The 24241-nt window shown below is 39.4% G+C and overlaps 1 protein-coding gene across 4 annotated transcripts in view; it reads right to left on the reverse strand.

Moving 5' to 3' along the window:
- CDK5RAP2 (CDK5 regulatory subunit associated protein 2) overlaps positions 1-24241 on the reverse strand; it is a 209894-nt gene that overhangs the window by 106466 nt on the left and 79187 nt on the right. For all 4 annotated transcript variants that reach the window (XM_054236374.2, XM_009002215.5, XM_009002222.5 and 1 more), the window contains exon 13: positions 3340-3510. In XM_054236374.2, coding sequence (XP_054092349.1) covers positions 3340-3510 — 171 coding nt within the window. The remainder of the gene's footprint in view (positions 1-3339; positions 3511-24241) is intronic.

The following is a 24241-nucleotide window of genomic DNA, read 5'->3' on the forward strand; positions in this document are numbered from 1 at the left end:
CCAAGACTGCAAATACTGCTGTAGGGTCTGGTCACATATGAAAGGGTTCTTCATGATCACACACAATACAATTCCACTGACTGAACCCTCAGAAGATCTAACATCCAACAATACAACAGGACCAGAGACCATATCTCTGGTCTTCTGCATGGAATCTATTCCTAACCACTTAAAATCCTGGTAACTCTTCAACTAGGATTCTGTCCACTCTCTGTCAAAAATAAAGTGTAGGAACCACATCTTATTCCTAAGCACCTAGCAGAATTAATTTATCCATTCAAACTTTTATAAGAAATTCAGTGAACACAAACAAAAAAAGTAGAAGCAATTCTTTATAAAAACCCACTGAACTGTAATAGAACTAGGAATTGAATAACCAATACTGACTTTCTAGAATTGTTACAATACAGTTGTGCTTATATTACACTATTCATTTTCATTTTTCTAAAGTCCAATTATAGATACATACAGTTTAACAGTCAAATAGTACTACAAGGCTTAAATGGAAAATTAGTATCCTCTCCCTCTCCTCTCCTCTCACCTCTTAAACCCCACTCTCAGAGAAAAACAACCTTTAACTCTAGCTATTTCTTCTGCTATATACCTCCATGTTTCTATATTACATTCTTATTCATATATTTCTTGGTTTCTTAAGTTTAGATTGTATCTACTGTCTCCTGCCATAGAATTTTGAGGATTCAGCTCTTACATGCTTTGTCCCTCAACCCTTGTCCTCATAATTATATCCCAATTTTAGTTAAATCAATAGTCTGCATTTACATTACAGCCAGCAAATACTGCTCGTGACTTAGCCATACGGTGTTCTGTGATCACACATCGAAAACTGACCATTTGCATTTTACTTTCGTGGAGAAATTCCAACTGAAGCCCTCCTCAAGAGCTCAAATCTTGGATTTCTACAAAAGCAGCTCAGCTTTCATCCCAGGACTTCCCTTCACCACATGCCAGGTGAATTCCCTACTTTCTGGAGCCTGTCTCTCTCTCTTTTGGTTATTCCCTCCCATTTGGTTATTCCTTTATACGTGTGGAATCATCCACCAAGAGCTTTCTGCAAAAGAGTACACAGGAGGCAGATGACTATAGGCACCAAATGTCGAAAATGCCTTTATTCTGCCCTCACACTTGCTGGCAGCTTGGCTGAGTACAGAATGCTGGATTGGAAATCACTTTTCCTCAAAATCTGAAAGCATTGCTCTTCCATCTTCTGGTTTCCAATGTTGCTGCTGAGAATTCTGATGTCATTCCAAAGGTGGGTTCTTTGTATGTGACCTGTATTTTCCTCTCTGTGGAAGCCTTTCAGGTCCTCTCTTTAGCCCTGTGTTCTGAAATTTCAAAATGACACACCATGGAGTATGGGTCTTTTTTCATTCTTTGTGCTAGAAACATAGCAGGCCCTTTCAATGTAGAAATAGCTGTCCTTCCATTCTGGGGAATTTTCTCCTATTACTTTGAAAATTTCCTTCCCTCTGTTTTGCCTGTTCTGTCTTTCTGGAACTCATTAGTCATATTTTGGACCTCTTGTATCAAGCCTCTGGTTTTCTTATCTTTTCTCTGCCATTTTCTCATCTATTTGTTTAGTTCTATTTTCTGGAAGACTTACTCAACTCTATCTTCCAACTTTTCTAACTCTTAAACTTTTTTATATCTGCAATCATACTTTCAATTACCAATAGGTCATTCTTCTTTTCCAAATATCTTTTTTGTCAGAGCCTTCTCTAAAGATGCTACCGCCCTGAATTTTTGCATTTTTAAAGCTGTCTTGTTTTCTCCTCCTTGCATGTTTCTATTTCCTTTACCTCACTCTATTCTGTTTGGTCTTTGTCTTTCCTCCTTTTTTTTTCATTTTTTGATGTAGTTTCACTCTTGTTGCCCAGGCTGGAGTGCAATGGCCAATGGCATGATCTCCGCTCACCGCAACCTCGCCCTCCTGGGTTTAAGTGGTTCTCCTGCCTCAGCCCCTGAGTAGCTGCTATTACAGGCATGTACTACCATGCTCAGCTAATTTGGTACTTTAGTAGAGATGGGGTTTCTCCATGTTGATCAGGCTGGCCTCAAACTTCCAACCTCAGGTGATCTGCCCACCTTGGCCTTCCAAAGTGCTAGAATTACAGGCATGAGCCACTGCGGCCAGCCATCTTTCCTCTTAAATTCTTTTCTCCTATTTGATAAACTCAGGCCATCCATCTACATTTAGGGGTTAAAAGTGCTCAGCAGCAGCTCTGAGAGTGTGGAAAGGACCCATCAAAGGTGGCCTCACAGTGAGGTGGGCAGGTGGGGGCCCAGGTATTTTGCTGGAGGAGCCCCAACTGTCAGCATCTTTCAGTTGTTTCTTCCCTCCCAAGCATCTCATTGCTGGACATGCACACTTCCATTCTCTCCCTGTTTTCACTTAAGTGGTCACTCCTGCTTTTAGTTACATCTGGTGGCCCAACAGCCACAGCTTCCCTGGTTTAAGGTCTCCAGAGGTCTCCTGCTGGTAAGGAGTGGGCTGCCTACAACTGCTTAGAATTCCAGCCAATCTCCCGTTTTTAAAGGTACCAGGTATAGCCAATGCATGCTATGCCTTTCTGGGGTTCTGTAGCATAAACCGGCTTGCTTCTTGTTGGCTTTTTGTCCCAAAGGCATGTTGCTGCGTGGAGAAAGCCGAATCCTATGCCCCTAACACTCACCTATCCACTTAGCCAATTTTTTTTCCACCTCTTTTGTCTACAAGCCACATTTATCCAAAATTCTGTTGACAACTCACACTTGCTATTATACCTGCTTCCATTCTCCTAGTTAGTCCCTGTGGGTTTATATACCTTTTTATTCTTTCACTGTTGTTTTAATGAGGTTTCTGGAGGAAGCAGAATTAAATGCCTATGTTTATTCCATCATGGTTATCTGTAAGTCTGAGTGAACTCAAAAGTTCACATGATCAAACAAGAAGGGTACTCCTAAAGAAAAAGGAACAGTTAGAGGAAACGTACAGAGGAGTGAAAGGGCATGTTATAAATCAGCAACAGGAAGTATTTACAGTAGAAGAACCTCAGGGAAGTGCGTTGACGCCTAGGGCAAAACAAACCAGAGCCGGAATCCAAGCTCTGCTATTTAATAGTCATATGACCCAGGATATGTTCTTCCCTTCTCCGAGTTCCCGTTTCACCACTTACTTCCATGGTGGCTAAAGCCCAAATGACATAACGAAAGCTCTAGAATGCTCTGAAACATAGCAATGATGACTATAATCGTAAATATTTCTGCAAAAGAATTGTTTTGGGAAAAAAAAAAAATCAACCCATACCAAATTTAAAAATCTAAATACAAAAGTGACAGTACCTGAAGCAGCAAGTCCTTTTGATTAGTACTTTCTGTTAGATGTTTGATCGCTTGCTCTTGACTGTGTAATTTTTTATTGCTTTCACTCAAAAGACTCTTGTAACGATCTTCCATTGCCTTCTCTCTTTCATTCACTTCATTGCGTAATTTTTCAACTTCATTTCTAAGGTCCTACCAGAAGAAAATTAAAAAATGGAATTTACTTGCCAAAAATTTTAATCTCTTATGTGTTTGACTTGCTAAATTACTGCTACAAGAGAGCAAGATAATAGATGTATTTAAGGGAGTGTACAAGTATATACTTCTCACTTACAAAGTCTTACAAAAACCACTGTAGGAATAATCTGCAATTTGGCAAAAGATTTATGCATATTTATCACAACATTATTTAAAATGCTAAAAAAACAGAAAGAAACTAGACAGTCAACAACAGAGAATTATAAAGAGTACAGTATTTTTAAAAACACACACACAATTATGAGTCAGAACAACCAGATTATCAAACTGTACAGATAACAAGAAGCTCATTATTTTCTAAATGTTTATACAAATGTCCTAAGGCTATGAGGTAACACATCAAAACAACAACAGTATCTCTAAGTAGAGGAATTATGGGTAATTTCCAGTTGATTTTTACTTATTTATTTTTCTAAGTTTCCGCAATTTCTAAGTAATCCTGTGTTATCTTCACAATCAGGAAAAAAACTGTCTTAATACCATTTACAAAGAATTCATAATGATACAAAAAAATGTTCATGTTATTTCCATGTTACAGAAAAAGACAAGAAAAAACCATATACAGAATGATTGTGACTATCCTTAAATATGTATTATTTGTAATACTGAAGCACTATTCATTAGAGCAAAAGGTTGTAAACAATCCAAAATGTCCACCAATAGAGGAATAAACTATGGTACATTCTCACAATGGAGCACTCCTAAGCTATAAAGGAAAAGGAATGAGGACTCTCTATAAATACACTGACCTAAAGTAGTCTTCTGAATATTTTGTTAAGTGTGTGTGGCAGCAGCAGAGACCCAGGAGAAATAAGTATGGATAGCATACTGCCATTTATTTAACCACAAAACAAATTAAATGACTGCCTATAAGGTACAAGAGAGAAAAAGGTAGAAGGGACAAGATAGAGAGTAGAACTCATTTTACAGATGTGATGTTGCAATCATTTAAATGTTTATACAATTATCTTAAAAATAAAATAAAAATCCCTTAAAACTGAATGAAGAGCAAACAAACAAATGAATCTAACTTTGTAACCAGTTGATTGGTTAACCAACCAGAGAGAAATTCTTTCAGTAACAATGAAACAGAATAATTTGTACATCCCTAGTGGGATATTTCGCTAAGTACAAAAGCAGTTGCAAAAAATCTTAAACTGTTTTTAGTAATCACGTTATAAGCAATGCTATCGGTAATGTTATTCCAAAACTATGTGAGTATATATAGCATATATATTTATTAAACAATTATTAATGTCATAAAAACCAAACTTTAAGTAGAAAAGAAATACAAACACAAAAGAAGTAAAAACTTGTCATTCTGTCATTCTCAATTTGAATTTGAAATATCAATTATCAATATGAACTTCTCTTTTCTGTTGTTTCCTTTCTTCCACTAAAAACAGCTAGAATTGATGTCCTCCCTGGTACCCAGACTACAGTCTCTAAATACATTTTCCTACAAAAAAGAACAGGGTTCTTTAAAGCAGTGGTTCCAAAACACAGTCCCTAGAACAGCATAATCAGTGTCACCTGCATATATGCAACTATATTGCTGGTTCTGAGGATGGAAAGATGACTCAGACCTGGAAATCAGGTAGGCTCTAGGAGCTGGGAAAGGCAAGGAACCAACTCTCCTCTAAAGCATTCAAGAGGAATGCAGCCCTGCAAACACCTTGAGCTTAGTCCAGTGTGACCCACTTCAAACTTCTGACTTCTAGAATTGTAAGATATAGATTCGTATTGTTAAGCCACCAAGTTTGTGCTAATTTGTTCCAGCAGCAATAGAACGCTAATACGATCATCTTTGGAAGCTTCTAGGGAACTTGTTTTGATTTTCCTGTATGAACCGCACCAGGGTCACTAAAAAAGTGATGAAAAACCAAGTTTCACTTTATAGACTATTCAGCTATAAAAGGAACAATGAAATTAAATTATCACCATTTGCAAATGATCAGTAGCTAGCAACATCACAAAAAGAGAGACTATCAAATATTTGAAAGTATAAAATGACCATTTATAATGTAATCTTGTCAAAAAATTTAACCTGAATTTGACCATGCATCTTATCTAAACTACCACTTTACTAGAAATAAGAGTCAACAGAGAAATAAGTCAAATGACATTACAGAGACAGTCAGCAAAATCCATAATGTGAAAAACTCTAAAGAACAAATGACTCAACATATTCAACAAATAAATTATATGGGGTAAAAACAGGAGGGAGAAGCTGCCTACTTATTAAACAGTAAGTAAAAAAGTTGGCCTGTAATCTCAGCACTTTGGGAGAGATTATGTGTGTCTGAATTCATGATCACACACACACACACACACACACACACAGAATTGAACAGATATAGAAATATAGATGTTTGTATGCATGTGTCAATACACATGCATATTTCAGCTCTGTACACTGACAAAGCCTAGAGGCAGTAACACTCCAGTAGTAATGAGAATACCTATCATTCACATCTTGGTTTCTAAATATCATTTTCCAATAAAAGAAACAAGTGTTTCTTCAGAAAATACTTAATTCCAGGCTTAGAGCAGGGAAAATATAATATGAGATGAGCCCAAGATATCTTGTGCTCCTAGAAAGCAAGAAACTGCTCAAAAACTGAAGGGTCATGTTGAAAAGGCACAGGAATCAATTTGAAGGTGCTCCCAATGGCCAAATCTGAGTCAATCTGAACAATAAAATAAATAATGAGAGTAATGGTTTATAACTTATAGAGTAAAACAATATCCACAAGTCCATACAACTCTATTAACAATTTATTAACAGAAGCAATAATGTTAATGTAAGTAACATGAAAATATTCTCCATTGCATAAGCTTATATTAGACCAGAATAATCCACTGAAATTTAACAGCAAAATAATAAATAAATGCAGGAGAAGGAAGAGGACAGCTCTTCCTCATAGTAGACTTACAACTAATAAGAATAGAAGGAAAGATAGAAAAAATTATGTAACAACTAGGCAAACACCACAATAATAACTGTTGAAGGTAAGAATCATCAATGGATGCTAGAAGTCTTGAAAATATGATGAAAAACAGGATATTCATATAGTCTCAAAAGATCTCCCCAAAAAATTAATTATAAACTGAATAAAATAGTGACTTTATGGTGAAGGAACCCAGAAGATTCCACTTTAACCAAATGACTAACACTAACCTCATCAATAATGAAAGATTGACATTATGTCCAAATACAAGACACTAAGAAGAGCACATCACTTCGATGCTATTCTTGCCAAAAACACAAAACCTCCATCTAATCATGAGGAAACATGAGACAAGCCCAAATTTAAGAACATTTTACAAAATAACTGACCAGTACCCTTCAAACCAGTCAAGGTCATAAAAGACAAAGTCTGAGCAACTGTTCCAGATTAGCCAAGACTAAGGAGACATGACAATTCAATGTGGATCCTTCGTGAGATCCTGAACCAGAAAAGGGTCACTCATGGTAAAACTGGCAGAATCCAAGTAGAGTCTGTAGATTAGTTAATAGTGTTGCATCAGTGTTAATTTCCTCATACTGATAAGTATACCACAGTGATGCAAAATGTTAACACTAGGGGATATATGGGAACTCTCTATATTGTTTTTGCACCTTTCCTGTATGTTTAAAATTATTTCAAAATAAAACGCCTTTTTTAAAAAAAAACGTATCTACGATGTGGTGACTCACGCCTGTAATACCAATACTTTGGAAGCCCAAGGCAGGAGGATTGCTTGAGCCCAGGAGTTTGACACTAGCCTAGGCAACATGGCAAGACCCCATCTCTAAAATAAATAAACAAACAAACAGCAATGTGTACGCCTTGTTTGGATCACGATTTGTCTTTTTTTAGAGACAAGGTCTTACTATGTTGTCCAAGTTGATCTCAAACTCCTGGGTTCAAGCAATCCTCTCATCTCAGCCTCCCAAAGTGCTGGGATTACAGGCATGAGCCACCACAACATTTCTGGAACCATGATTTAAACAAACTGTTTCAAACAATTGTTTTTAATGAGACAGTCAGGGAAATCTAAACATTTATTGGTTGTTTGGTAATCCTAAAAAGATTACTATGCTTTTTGATGTGAAAATGGTATTTTTTAAAGCATACTGGAATATTGATAAAACAATGTGTCTGGGAATTGCTTAAAGTAATTCAGTGTTGAAAAGGAAGGAATGAGAGGGAGAACGAGATGACATAAGATTAGCTCTGAGTTTATGATGGCTGATGCTGGGAGACAAACACATAGGGGTTCAATGTACTTTTCTCTCCTTTTGTGGGTATTTGAAATTTTCGATAATGAGCAAGGTTTTTTTAATTTAAGGTATATATTAGAAACCTACAAGAAGTACCAGAACACATGATTAAGGAGGATTTAATTGTTTTATTCTTTCCTCAAATTTAAAATATTTCACACTAAGCAGTGTCTACATTCATAATTGGTAAAGTAACATTTTTTAAAATGCTTTAAAAATTGTTAATTTTTTCTTGGGCAAAACGAAGATGAGATTGTCCTAAACCTTTACTTCAAACAGCTAGCCCAAGAACCTAGCATGAATTATAAATGTCAGTAAATAGAAATTCAATTCTGGAGAAGGAAAGGGGTTTTTGTATTATTTTACAAATGATACTAAAGCAACATTAACAGAATTCTAAAGCTAAAGAATAAAAACATTCCCCCAAAATACAGTCATGGCAATATATTAAACAATTCTCAAACAGTAGGTGCTCCTTTCAGTTCTTGGCCATCTGCAGCCCTAATTTTTATACAATTTTAAGTTTGGTTTGGACTTTACCCCATTTCACTTTACTCCATTATACTATGGCCTACAAAGAGCATACAGCAACTAAACAATGACATAAAAGAACACTTAAACAAAAAGAAAAGCTTAAGCGTATAAAGTCAAGAAGTGTTTGAAGTACAGAGATGAGAATGGTCTAGAGAGCTGCTTTACTGAGCTTCCAACTTGGCTCTGCTTATTCTTTTAGTCTAAAAGAAAGGCAGGACAGGTGGCAAGGCAAAGCTTAAAGTGAAAGCACATAATCTTTATGCTTAACAATTTTAATGAATATCTCTTAAGTCACTTAACTACTTTCCCACTGTCACCAACTGTTTGGTAGTAAAGAAAATACAACGAAGAGGTCAGGCGCAGTGGCTCACACCTGTAATTTCAGCACTTTGGGAGGCCGAGGTGGGCAGATCACCTGAGATTGGGAGTTCGAGACCAGCCTGACCAACATGGAGGAACCCCATCTCCACTAAAAACACAAAATTAGCTGAGCGTGGTGACACATGCCTGTAATCCCAGCTACTCAGGAGGCTGAGGCAGGAGAATAGCTTGAACCCAGGAGGTAGAAGTTGCAGTGAGCCAAGATTGTGTCATTGCACTCCAGTCTGGGCTGTAGGAGCAAAACTCCAACTTAGAAAAAAAAAATTTTTTTAAAGAAAAGAAAAATACAACAAAGAATAACTGTGAGCATAAACAAGTTGTTTTTTCTAACTTCAGATTTGTTTTCTTAGGCCAAATCCCCAAAAGTAGAATTACTAGGCCAAAAGGGTAAGTATGTTGTCAGGATTCTTTCTGTAAAGTGACACGCCTTCTTCCAAAAAACGTGGCAAAAGTGCAATCACCAAGTGTGAGTTTTTTGTTTCACCACATCCTCACCAACACTGATTGATATTTTCTTAAATGTTTGCTAATTTAACTGGTACTAAAAGGCTCCTCACAAGTGTTTGAATTTGCATCCTTTGATTGCCAATTAAGCTTCTATATATTTGACTATTGTTCGAATTTCTCCTTGTGCAAACTGTCCTTGTGGGCCACGAATGAAAATAGTTTCAAGGACAGTCATAATGAAAAGCTGATCTCTCAAGAATCACCGAAGGTGTACATACACAAACATACACACAAAAGCTCATTTCCCCCTACATTAGAAAATCTACCAGGGCAAGGTCTAGCTACCAAACTAACGCTATTAGAGAAGAGGCTGATTATGAGGGTTCACCTTTCAGATGGACATCATTATGTCTTTGCCTTCTTGATTGTGTTTTGCTGGTCAGCGACTGCTCAGAAACAGTCCATACCACCAGTGCCAGAAGAGCAGCTGTGGCTAAAGAGTGGGTACCGACTTGAGTAAGGGGGGACTGGGAACTCCCCTATCTGAAAATTCCTACATCCGGGAGCTCCCACATTTTAGTTCTATTAATAATAGAAGATACTCTGTGTCAAGCACCTACCATTGTTCCAGACAGGGTGCTAGACACTTTCATAATGACGCATTCACTCTTCACAACATATGATGACCCTCAAGGCGCCCACCAGCTGGACCCCCTTGATCTCACTGCCCTCTTTTCCTGTGGCTCTCCCCAACTAGTTCTGCTCTGGCAGCCCTGGCTGTCTTCCTGTTCCTCTTACACACCAGGTCAAGGCCCTTAAGCCTGCTGCTCTCTCTGCATGGAAAGTTCTCCAGGTTGCTCCCCTTACTTTCTTAAAGTATGTGCTCAACCGTCAACTTCTCAGTCCAGTCTTCCCTGACCATCCACCCTACTCTCCATATTCCTTCCCTTCACCATTGTGCCCCATGGCACCACCTCATATAGTATATAATTTACATGTGTATCTTGCTTGAAGTTTTCCCACCAGAATGCAAGTTCCAAGAGGGCAGAGAGTTTTGTGTATTTTGTTCACTGCTCTATCTCCAGCACCTAGAATGGTACCTGGCACATTGTAGACACTATGGCAGATTAAACATGGCCATAAATTATTTGAATTTCCTTCCATCAAGAGGTGTGGAGTCTATGTCCCCTCCTATTGAATCTGGGCAGCGTAGCACCTGCTGTGACCATGAGAATATGGCAGAAGAGACACTGTGCCAGTTCTATTCTTTCCAGCCAGGTACCAGATACGTGAGTGAAGAATCATGGACCCTCCAGCCCACCGAATTAACCAGCTGAAGACTATGAGTAACCAGCTGAAGATTATGAGTAACACGTAGAGCAGAAAAGCCAGATATGCACTGCCCAAGTCCTTGGCTCACAAACTCATGAGGTATAATGAAATGTTTATTGTTTTAAGAGACCACATTTTGGAGTAATTTGTTACACAGCAATAGATAACCAGGAAAACACTCAATAAGCATCTGCTGGATGACTGAATGAATCAAGGAATGAGTTGGATGGGACTGCTACCATTCTATGAATGAGGAAACAGGCTGAGACAGGTAATTTGCCCAAGATCATAGTCACTAAGGGACAACATCTGCCTGATTCCAGATCTCTGATTCCACATCTTCTCAGTTTACCTCCACACCACAGTTTAGATCTCTTTTGCATCACTCACTAACACAATGATCCCAATCCACTTAATGTTTATCTAATACTCACTTTTAGAAATCTTCCCCTGGAGACGCAGATCCAAGATGGCCAAATAGAAGAGCTCTGGAGTGCAGCACCCAGCAAGAACAATGCAGAGGGTGAGTGAACACCTCATTTCCAAACGAGTTATTACTGCCCCACAGACCAGGAGATTCCGGGGCTGAAAAGCACTGTGAGTTTCCAGCACGACTGTTTCAGCCAGCACAGTGGGTCTCCACACAAAAACTCACACAAATCTGGGCAGCCATTTCAACTGGTGCCTGGAACACCTGGGAGACAGAGCCGCACAATCAACTGAAAAAAAGGGAGCTGAAACAGGGAGCCAGGTAGTCAGGCTTGGCGGGTCCCACCCTGACAAAGAACAGCAATCTGAAATGCTCTGGACTGAGAGTTTCACAGCAAGCGCAGCTGGACCCAGGACAGTCCAGCTCTGCTGGAGGAAGGGTGTCCGCCACTACCGAGGTAGTCCACCATTACCGAGGCAGTCCGCCATTACCAAGGCAGTCCACCATTACCAAGGCAATCACCATTACAAAGGCAGTCTGCCATTACCAAGGCAGACTGCCATTACAGAGGCAGTCCGCCATTACCAAGGCAGTTCTAACTGTACCTCTATAAACAAAACTGCAAGGAAGTTCATACAGCAGCTGGACAGAGCCCAGCAACACCTCTGCTGGCAGACTGTGACTAAACTACCTCCTTGCTGGGAAGGGTAGCTCTGAAAAAAGGAAGCAGCATGTTAGAAACTTATAAATAAAGCCCCACCTTCCCAGGACAGAGCACCTGGGGAAAAGGGCGGTTATGAGTTCCTCTGTGGCAGACTTAAACATACCTGCCCAGCAGCTTTGAACAGAACAATGGAGCTCACAGCTCAGCACTTGAGCTCCTATAAGGGACAGACTGTCTCTTCAAGCAGCTTCCTGACCCCTACATATCCAAAGAGTCACCTCATAGAGGAGAGCTCAGGCTGACATCTGGTATGTATCCTTCTAGGATGAAGATAACAGAAGAAGAAACTGGCAGAAACCCTTAATGTTCTGAAGCTGCTGCAGGTGATCCACAGGCAAGCAGGGTCTGGAGTAGACCTCCAACAGTCCTACACCAGAGGGGCCTGTTAGAAGGAAAACTAAAAAACAGAAAGAAATAACCTTATCAGCAACAAAAAGGATGTCCACTCAGAGACCCTATCCAAAAGTCACCAACTACAAAGACCACAGGTAAATAAATCCACAAGGATGGGAACAAATAAGTGCAAAAAGGATGAAAAAACCCAAAATCAGAACACCTCTCCTCCTCCAAGGGACACAACTCATCACCAGCAGAGGAACAAAGCTGGATGGAGACTGAGTCTGACGAATTGACAGAAACAGGCTTCACAAGGTGGGAAATAACAAACCTCTCTGAGCTAAAAGAACATGTTCTAACCCAATGCAAAGAAACTAAGAACCTTGAAAAAAGGTTTGACGAAATGCTAACAAGAATAAAAAGCTTAGAGAAGAATATAAGTCATTTAACTTAATGGAGCTGAAAAACACAACACGAGAACTTCGCGAAGCATATAAAAGTTTCAACAGCAGAATAGAACAAGTAGAAGAAAGGGTATCAGAGATTGAAAATCAACTCAATGAAATAAAACGAGAAGGCAAGATGAGAGAAAAAAAGAGTGAAAACAAATGAACAAAGCCTCCAAGAAATATGGTATTATATGCAAAGATAATCTACATTTGATACATGTACCTGAATGTGATGGAGAGAATGAATCCAAACTGGAAAACAATCTTCAGGATATTATCCAGGAGAACTTCCCCAACCTACCAAGGCAGGCCACCATTCAAGTCCAGGAAATACAGAAAACACCACAAATATATTCCTCAAGAAGAGTAACCCCAAGGCACATAATCGTCAGGTTAACCAGGGTTAAAATGAAGAAAAAAATGCTAAGGGCAGCCAGAGAGAAAGGTCGGGTTACCCACAAAGGGAAGCCCATCAGACTCACAGCAGATCTCTCGGCAGAAATCCTACAAGCCAGAAGACAGTGGGGGCCAATATTCAACATCCTTAAAGAAAAGAACTTTCAACCTAGAATTTCATATCCAGCCAAACTAAGCTTCATAAGCGAAGGAGAAATAAAATCCTTTACGAACAAACAATTGGCTCAGAGATTTCATTACCACCAGGCCTGCATTACAAACAGCTCCTGAAAGAAGCACCAAACATAGAAAGGAACAAACAGTACCACACCCTCTAAAAACGTACCAAATGGTAAAAAGCATCAACACAATGAAGAAACTGTGTCAACTAATGGCCAAAACAACCAGCTAGCATCAAAACGGCAGGATCAAATTCACACATAACAATAGTAACCTTAAATGTAAATGGGCTAAATGCCCCAATCAAAAGACACAGACTGGCAAATTGGATAAAAAGTCAAAACCCATCAGTGGTTTTCTCAAGATGGGTTTGAGAAACCCATCTCACATGCGAAAATACACATAGGCTCAAAATAAAGGGATGGAGGAAGATTTACTAAGCAAATTGAAAGCAAAAAGAAGCAGGAGTTGTAATCCTAGTTTCTGATAAAACAGACTTTAAACCAACAAAGATCAAAAGAGACAAAGAAGGGCATTACATAATGGTAAAAGGATCAATGCAACAAGAAGAGCTAACAATCCTAAATACATACGCACCCAATACAGGAGCACCCAGGTACATAAATCAAGTTCTTAATGACTTACAAAGAGACTCAGACTCCCACACAATAATAATGGGAGATTTTAACACTCCACTGTCAATATTAGACAGATCAATGAGACAGAAAATCAACAAGGATATCCACGACTTAAACTCAAATCCGGACCAAGCAAACCTAATAGACATCTACAGAACTCTCCACCCCAAATCCACAGAATATACATTCTTCTCAGCACCACATCACACCTACTCTAAAACTGACCACATAATTGGAAGTAAATCACTCCTCAGCAAATGCAAAAGAACAGAAATCATAACCACAGTCTCTCAGACCACAGTGCAATCAAATTAGAACTCAGGATTAAGAAACTAAGAGCTGCACAAGTTCATGGAAACTGATAAACTGGCTCTTGAATGTTGACTGCATAAACTATGAAATGAAGGCAGAAATAAAGATGTTCTTCAAAATCAACGAGAACGAAGACACAATGAACCAGAATCTCTGGGACACATTTAAAGCTGTGACTAGAGAAAAATTTATAGCAATAAATGCCCACATGAGAAGCAAGGAAAGATCTAAAATCAACACCCTATCGTCAAAATTGAAAGAGCTAGAGGAGCCAGATCAAAAAACCTCAAAAGCTAACAGAAGACAAGAAACAACTAAGATCAGAGCAGAACTGAAGGAAATAGACACACAAAAAATCCTTCAAAAAAAATCAATACATCAAGGAGTTGGTTTACTGAAAAGATCAACAAAATAGACAGACCGCTAGCTAGATTAATAAAAAAGAAAAGAGCGAAGAATCAAATAGATGCAATAAAAAACGATAAAGGGGTTATCACCGCTGATTCCACAGAAATACAAACTACCATCAGAGATTACTACAAACAACTCTATGCACGCAAACCAGTGAACCTGAAAGAAATGGATAAGTTCCTGGACATCTGCACCTTCCCAAGCCTAAACCAGGCAGAAGTCAAAACCCTGAATAGACCAATAACAAGGGCTAAAGTTGAGACAGCAATCAATAGCCTACCAACCAAAAAACCCCAGGTCCAGATGAGTTCACAGCCAAATTCTACCAGACATACAAAGAGGAGCTGGTACCACTCCTTCTGAAACTATTACAAACAATCCAAAAATAGGGAATCCTTCCCAAATCATTTTATGAGACCAACATCATCCTGATACCAAAACCCGGCAGAGACTAATAAAAAAAAGAAAACTTCAGGCCAATATCCATGATGCACATAGATACAAAAATCTTCAATAAAATACTGGCAAACCAATTTCAACAGCACATGAAAAAGCTTATCCACCAAGATCAAGTAGGCTTCATCCAGGAGACGCAAAGCTGGTTCAACATACACAAGTCTATAAACATAATCCACCAAATAAACAGAACCAAAGACAAAAACCACATGATTATCTCAATAGATGCAGAGAAGGCCTTCTACAAAATTCAGCAGCCCTTTATGCTAAAAACTCTCGATGAACTAGGTATCAACAGAATGTATCACAAAATAATAAAAGCTCTTTACTACAAACCCACAGCCAATATCATACTGAATAGGCAAAAACTGGAAGCATTCCCTTTGAAATCTGGCACTAGATAAGGATGCCCTCTCTCACCACTCCTATTCAATATACTATTGGAAGTTCTAGCTAGAGCAATCAGGCAAGAAAAAGAAATAAAGGGTATTCAACTAGGAAAGGAGGAAGTCAAATTGTCTCTATTTGCAGACAACAAGATTGTATTTTTAGAAGACCCCATCGTCTCAGACCAAAATCTACTGAAACTGATAATCAACTTAAGCAAAGTCTCAGGATACAAAATCAATGTGCAAAAATCACAAGCATACCTATACACCAATAACAGACTTAAAGAGAGCCTAATCAAGAATGAACAGCCATTTGCAATTACTACAAAGAGAATAAAATACCTAGGAGTACAACTAACAAAGGATGTAAAGGACCTCTTCAAGGAGAACTACAAACCACTGCTCAAGGAAATAAGAGAGGACACAAACAGATGGAGAAGCCTTCCATGCTCATGGTTAGGAAGAATCAGTATTGTGAAAATGGCCATACTGCCCGAAGTAATTTATAGATGCAACACCATCCCCATCAAGCTACCAATGACCTTCTTCACAGAATTGGAACAAAAACACCTTAAACTTCATATGGAACCAAAAGAGAGTCTGCATAGCCAAGACAATTCTAAGCAAAAAGAACAAAGCTGGAGGCATCCTGCTACCTGACTTCAAATTATACTACAAAGCTACAGTAAAATCAAAACAGCATGGTACTGGTACCAAAACAGAGATATAGACCAATGAAACAGAACAGAGGCCTTGGAGGAAAAGTCACACATCTACAACCATCTGATCTTTGACAGACCTGACAAAAACAAGTGATGGGGAACTGAGTCCCTGTTTAATTATATTGGGGAAATTGGCTAGCCATGTGCAGAAAGCAGAAACTGGACCCCTTTCTGACACCTTACACTAAAATTATCTCCAGACGGATTAAAGACTTAAACATAAGGCCTAATATCATAAAAACCCAAGAAGAAAACCTAAGCAAAACCATTCAGGACATAGGCATAGGCAAGGACTTCATGACTAAAACACCAAAAGCATTGGCAACAAAAGCCAAAATGGACAAACAGGATCTAATTAAACTCCACAGCTTCTGTACAGCAAAAGAAACAATCATTAGAGTAAATCAGCAACCAACAGAATGGGAAAAAATTTTTCCAATCTACCCATCTGACAAAGGGCTAATATCCAGAATCTACAGAGAACCAAAACAGATTTACAAGAAAGAAAACAAACAACCCCATTCAAAAGTTGGCGAAGGACACAAACAGACACTTTCCAAAAGAAGACATTTATGAGACCAACAAACATATGAAAAAATGCTCATCATCACTGGTCATTAGAGAAATGTAGATCAAAACCACAATGCGATGCCATCTCACGCCAGTTAGAATGGCAATCGTTAAAAAATCTGGAGATAACAGATGCTGGAGAGGATGTGGAGAAATAGGAACACTTTTAAACTGTTGGTGAGAGTGTAAATTCATTCAACCATGTGGAAGACAGTGTGGCGAGTCCTCAAGGACCTAGAAATAGAAATTCCATTTGACCCAGCAATCCCATTACTGGGTATATATGCAAAGAATTATAAATCATTCTGTTATAAAGACACATGCATACGTGCGTTCATTGTGGTATTGTTTACAGCAGCAAAGACCCAGAACCAACCCAAATGCCTATAGATGATAAACGGGACAAGGAAAATCTGACATATATAAACCATGGAATACTATGCAACCATAAAAAACAATGAGTTCATGCCCTTTGTAGGGACATGGATGAATCCAGAAACCATCATTTTCACTCATGGGTGGGTATTGAACAATGAGAATGCATGGACACAGGGAGGGGAGCATCTCACACTGGGGTCTGTTGGGGGAGCATCTCACACTGGGGTCAGCAGGGAGTGGGGAATTGGGGAGGAATAACATGGGGAGAAATGCCAGATATAGGTGACAGGCAGATGGAGGCAGCAAACTACATTGCCATGTGTGGACCTATGCAACAATCCTGCAAGATCTGCACATGTACCCCAGATCCTAAAGTGCAATAAAATACATGTTAAAAACAAAACAAAACAAAGAAAATATAATCTTTAAGACTATGGATGCAGGAGAGTGACTATAACTTCAGCTAATACAGCAATCTCACTGTAAAAAGTCAAAGATTATATGTGCACATATGTTTTATGGCCATTTTATAGAAATGTGTTCATTTATGGTGTCTTCAAACATTAAGAACAAAATACAATCATTTAGGCCTAAACCAAGCAGTAGCCACTTTTACTCCCTTCTCTGTGCTGTAATTTAATAAAAATAAAAAAAGTTTGAAGAAAAAAAAGGAAAAGAAAAAATACTACTCCTCTGTATTTTACGGGCCAAAGAGCAATGTTGATATATAAGTTCTTGCTAACACTTTTGTTCCTTTTGGGTTCCAGTAGTGGAACATGGTACTGATTGATCCCACATTACTTTTGGCTTTCTGATATTTTCTTCAGCTGCTTGCTGTAGTGGGTCCCTAAAATCACATTTTGAGAACTCACCGTCAACTATGTTATAATAAAGTGTTGGTGATTTAATCATTGAATAAACAAATAAATAAAAGAATATTTAAAAAATTAAAAACATATAAAAAAAAGAAAACTTCCCCTGAAAAATGCTGTGAAGAATAACTATGAAACCCACGTTAAGCCGGCCATTTAGGTACTTCTTTAAATTCACAATAAATGTGTATGTCATCCTAGAAAAATCATGCATACCTGTTAATTCTAAAAATGTTCATGTATCATGCTGAGCAAAGAGTGTGCACTTTTCCTGTGCACTTACCTCATTTCCGAGATTCAGTTCCCTCCTCTATACGAACACCTATCAGACCCAAACTGTGATGTCTGGTTCAAGTTCTAGTGCATACATGTATATTTAACAACCATTTGTTCCCTTCCCCCTTTAATTTCCTTTTAAATTTTTAATTCAGCTACCTAGGTTAAGAGCATCTTACATGGCTTAAGTGACAACGGCTACTAATGTGCCACATCTCTCCCACAAATCCCCTAAACTTAACAGAGCTGACAATGTGAAAATGACCTGTTACAGAATTCCACAAAGGACATGTAGATTTGTCGTTCCCCAAGATCAGGAGTTCTTAGCAACCTAAGGACTGTTGACTGGGTGGCCTGGAATCCTACGCAAATGTGTGTGTGTGTATATTTGGGGTTGTGGGGTGGGTAGAGGGCCCACAGCATCATCAGGTCTTGGGGAAAGTTAGGATACCAAAAAGGATAGACCACTTCCCTTATTTTACTCATTAGCTATGGAAACCAGCACTTACTGAGCACAGCTATGAACCAAGCACAGGCCAAGGCATTTTTACATAAAATACCTCCAACCCTCATGACTGCCTAGATGGTATTATTAGTTCTGTTTTTACAGAAAGAGAACTAAGGCCCATAGAGGTTGAGAGATTTTCACATAGCTTTACAAAAGCTCTAGTAAGTTCTAGTGCTAAAATTCAAACCCCAGTCAGTAGGACCCCAAATTCTGTGCTTTTTCCACCCAAATGTGCTATTGTTAAGCCTAAAGAAATAAAACCACTGTGACATAGGCTTCCACTAGCCAAATATTCCAATACCTGAAATTAATTTTATCATTTCTTAAGGACTTGGACTGATAGACCAGCCTGCAACTGATGCCCACCTTCTAATGAATGGGGCAGGACCAAGCACCCTGAACCTCATACGAAGAGCAGTCAAAGAAGGTTTAAAGTAAAATGACCACAGGGGGAGCGCAGGTTTGTGTGCTGAGGTGGCCCTGAAGAAGAGAGGCTGCCATGGCAACACAAATACGGCTGACAGGCTCGGGCATTTGCCACCAGTGGGGTTCTAATAAATGTTTTGGGAAGGCATGGAGACGGCATGTCTTGCCTGAGTATAACAATCAGAACTGAAAATTGATCATCTCGGGTGGTTTTTCCAAACCTCCTTCAATATTCCTGGACTGTGAAAATAGACAGCCCTAGCCTTGAATCTTGCCTCTACTGCTAACTAGCTGTGTGACCAGAGATGGATAAGTTAAATCTTTGAGTGTTTCCTTTCTGGTAGATGAAGATAATAATGCAAACTTCCAGGGTGCTTGGAGGGCTGAAGGAGAGAATGCACAATGGGTGCCCAGCACAGAAAACAGTGCAGAGCAAATGAAGCCATCTCACCTCCCTCTCTCCCCACATACAACCCCCAGGCTGATCCCCACTAGCCAGTTTCCTCATGTGGCCATGGCACCACCACCACCACCCCCACCCTGCCACAAGGTTCAGCTCTTGCCTGACCCTCTCACAGGCACCTTGTCATCCAGCAGTTAACCCAGACCTCAAGGTGTGGCTTGCCCTCAACATAGAGCACATGGAGATGAAGAGTGAGGATTTGGTGCTTTTCATGGCTGAGTGTCCAAGTCCTGCCCTGTCAATCATTCCTACTATCCCCAGAGTTCTCAAAGGAGTTATACACAACAATAGCAGAATGGGAATCATTCTGTGACAATCTCATATCCAGATAAGTGCTTTCTGATAAAATTAAGGGTTTGGGGTAGTTGTTGTTGTTATTGTTTGGGAAAAGGAAGGGTGTATGCAGCTTAAGGAGCTGCCCAAGTCCTCTTACTCAAGTAGAAGTGCACAAAGACAACTGAAAAGGAAATTAGGGAATTGATCTGCCCAGCAAGGGCTAAGCCTGGGTAGGTCTAGAGCAGGAAAGTGAAAGAATCTGAAATTTGGGTTCTTATAACTTACCCATTAGCAAGGATGGCCCCCAAAATACCCTGAACTCTCATCACTTAGATTGGTAACTCCTTCCTTAATTAGAAAGGAAGAAGGGTGGAAGCCGCAGTACTGAGAAAAGTATTCCTCCCTGCCAGACAAGAAGTATTCCCCGCTCCCCATCCCACTGCCTCTGCCTTCTTCAGAACTCATCTCCCAGCAAGTCAACTTCAACAGCTTCCTAACTGGTCTCACTGCTTCTGGGTTCACTCCACCTAACCACATGTAGACCTCTGATCCTTACATCTCTGCTAAGCATCCTTCAGTGACCCCAAGTTAACTGCAGAACGAAGCTGCCCTACAAGGTGTCTACTCAAGGCTCCTACCAGTGGGCTTCAGCTTACATTTCAGCTTTATCTGTCTACAACCAGTCCCCTCCACCCAACCACTTCATTAACATACTTTCAGGCTCTCTGCCTGTATCTACCAGTCCCCTCCACCCGGAAAAAGTATGAATTCCCTCCAGTTCCACCTAGAGAAAGCACGTTATCCTTCAAGGCTCAATCCAAGTGCCACCTCTTCCACAAAGCCCAATTTGATTACTCAGGCCCACAACAATCATCTTCATGAAACACCACCCAACACTTTGTTCCACAAACTCTATGACATTTAGGAGAGTGCTGGGCACTTTACCCATCACCTCATTCAACTCTCACAACCCTAGGAAGCAGGTACAAGCACAGCTCATTTCATTGTGCTCTGTTCTACTATACTTCAGAGATTTTGTGTTTTACAAATTGAAGGTCTGCAGCAAGCCTGCATCAAGCAAGTCTGTCAGCATCACTTTTCCAACAGCACATGTTCATTTCATGTCTCTGTGTTGCCTTTTGGTAATTCTTGCAATATTTCAAACTTTTTCATTATTAGTATCTGTTACGGTGATCAGTGATCTCTGATGTTCCAATTCCAATTGTTTAGCAGTGCCTCAAATCACACCCATATAAGACAGCAAACTTAACAGACAAAAGTGAGTGTTCTTTCTCCTGATCGTAGTTTTGCTGTACATTAAAAGAAAAAAAAAGTGTGTGTTCTGAGTGCTCCAACAACTGGCCATTCCTCTGTCTCTCTCAATCTCCTCAGGCCTCTCTATGCCCTAAGATACAATAAAATTAAAATTAGGCCAGTGAATAACTATGATGGCCGCTAAATGTTCAAGTGAAAGAAAGAGTTGTGTGTCTCTCACTTTAAATCAAAAGCTAGAAATGATTAAGTTTAGTGAGGAGGGCATGCCAAAAGTCAATAGATATAGCCTGCCAGGTACAGTGGCTCACACCTGTAATCCCAGCACTTTGGGAGGTCAAGGCGGGCAGACCACCTAAGGTCACGAGTTTGAGACCAGCCTGACCAACATGGTGAAACCCCATCTCTATTAAAAATACAAAATTAGCCAAGCATGGTGGCACATGCCTGTAATCCCAGCTACTCGAGAGGCTTAGGCAGGAAAATCACTTGAACCTGGGAGGTAGAGGTTGCAGTGAGCCAAGATCATGCTATTGCACTCCAGCCTGGTCAACAAGAGCGAAACTCTGTCTCCAAAAAAAAAAAAATTCATATAACCAAAAGCTAGGCCTGTTGTACCAGTTAGCCAAATTGTGAATGCAAAGAAAAAGTTGAAGGAAATTAAAAGTGTTCCTCCAGTGAACAAATGAATGGTAAGAAAGCTAAACAGACTTGCTGATGGAGGAAGTTATGGTCTGAATAGATCAAACCAGCCAGAACATTCCCTTAAGCCAAAGTCTAATCCAGAGCAAAGCCTCAACTCTTCAATTCTATGAGGACTGAGAGAGGTGAAGAAGCTGTGAAAAGAACAAATTAAAATTGAAGCTAGCAGAGGTTGGTTCCTGAGGTTTAAGGAAAGACACCATCTAAGTAACATAAAAGAGCAAGGAAGTTACAAGTGCTGATATAGAAGCTGCAGTTCATTACCCAAGGGATCCAAATAAGATCATTGCTGGAGGTAGCTACACTAAACAACAGGTTTTCAGTGCAGATGACACAGCCTTATACTGGAAGAAGATGCCATATAGGAGTTTCATAGCTAGAGAGGAGCAGTCAATGTCTGGCTTCAAAACTTTCAAAGGATAGGGTGACTTTCTTATTAGGGGTTAACGTAGCTACTAACTTTAAGTGGAAGCTGATGCTCACCTATGATTCCAAAACTCCTTAAAAATTATGCTAAATCAACTCTGTGCTCTACAATGAAACAACAAAATCTAAATGACAGCACATCTGTTTACAGCATGGTTTACTGAATATTTCAAGCTCACTGTTGAGACCTACTATTCAAAACAAAGATTCCTTTAAAAATATTACTGCTCTCATCACTGGTCATTAGAGAAAAGCAAATCAAAACCACATTGAGATACCATTTCACTCCAGTTAGAATGGCAATCATTAAAAAATCTGGAAACAAAAGATGCTGGAAAGGATGTGGAGAAATAGGAATACTTTTACACTGTTGGTGGGAGTGTAAATTAGTTCAACCATTGTGGAAGACAGTGTGGTGATTCCCCAAGAATCTAGAAATAGAAATTCCACTTGACCCAGCAATCCCATTACTGGATATATACTCAAAGAATTATAAATCATTCTATTATAAACACACATGCATACATATGTTCACTGCAGCACTGTTTACAACAGCAAAGACCTGGAACCAACCCAAATGCCCATCAATGATAGACTGGACAAAGAAAATGTGGCACATATGGAATACTATGCAGCCATAAAAAAGGGTGAGTTCATGTCCTTTGTAGGGACATGGATGAAACTGGAAACCATCATTCTCCGCAAACTGACACAAGAACAGAAAACCAAACACCGCATGTTCTCACTCACAGGTGGGTGTTGAACAATGAGAACACATGAGCACAGGGAGGGGAACGTCACACACTGGGGTCTGTTCGGGGGTTGGGCTAGGGGAGGGACAGGGGCGGGTGGGGAGGTTGGGAAGGGATAACATTGGGAGAAATGCCTGATGTAGGTGACAGGCGAATGGAGACAGCAAACCACCATGGCATGTGTATAGCTATGCAACAATTCTGCAAGATCTGCACATGTACCCCAGAACTTAAAGTACAATCTAAAAAATAAATAAATGTGTGTGTGTGTGTGTGTGTGTGTGTGTGTGTATATATACACACATATGTATGTATGTATGTATATATGTATGTGACTGTTCATTGACAATGCACCTGGTCATCCAAGAGCTCTGATGGAGATGTACAAGATGATGAATGTTTTCATGCCTGCTAACACAACATCCATTCTGCAACCCACAGATCAAGGAGTAATTTTAACTTTTCAAGTCTCTAAGATGTGTATTTTAAAAAATGATTCCTCTGATGGATCTGGGCAACATAAATTGAAAACCTTCTGGAAACAATTCATCATTCTAAATACCATTAGTAACATTTGTGATTCATAAGAAGGGTCAAAATATCATGCTGTAAACAGATGTACTGTCGTTTAGATTTTGTTGTTTCATTGTAGAGCACAGAGTTGATTTAGCATAATTTTTAAGGAGTTTTGGAATCATAGGTGAGCATCAGCTTCCACTTAAACATTACAGGAGTTTGAAAGAATCTGATTTCAACCCTTATGATGACTATGAGGGATTCAAGACTTCACTTCACTGCTAATGTGGCAGAAATAGCAAGGGAAATAGAAGTGGAGTCTGAAGATCTGACTGAATTGCTGCAAGCTCATGATAAAGCTTGAACAAACAAGGAATTTCTTCTTATGAATGGGCAAAGAAAGTAGTTTCTTGGGATGGAATCTTCTCCATTTCAAGAAGCTGTGAACATTGTTGAAATGACAACAAAAGACTTAGAATATTATGTAAACTTAGTTGACAAAGCAGCAGCAGGGTTTAAGACAGCTGAATCCAACTTTGAAAGAAGTTCTATCGTGGGTAAAATGCTACAAACAGCATCACATGCCATTGAGAAATATTTTATGAAAAAAAAGTTAATCAATGTGGCAAACTTCATTATTACAGCAACCACCACCCTATCTGTCAGCAGCCATCAACACTGAGGCAAGACCTTCCACCAACAAAGATTATAACTAGTTGAAGTTTCTAATGATCATTAGTATTTTGGGGCAGTAAAGTATTTTTAATTCAGATATGTACCTTGTTATTTTAAACATAAAGCTGTTGCACACATAATAGACCATA

Source organism: Callithrix jacchus, chromosome 1, assembly GCF_049354715.1.
Source record: "Callithrix jacchus isolate 240 chromosome 1, calJac240_pri, whole genome shotgun sequence".
Lineage (NCBI taxonomy): Eukaryota > Metazoa > Chordata > Mammalia > Primates > Cebidae > Callithrix > Callithrix jacchus.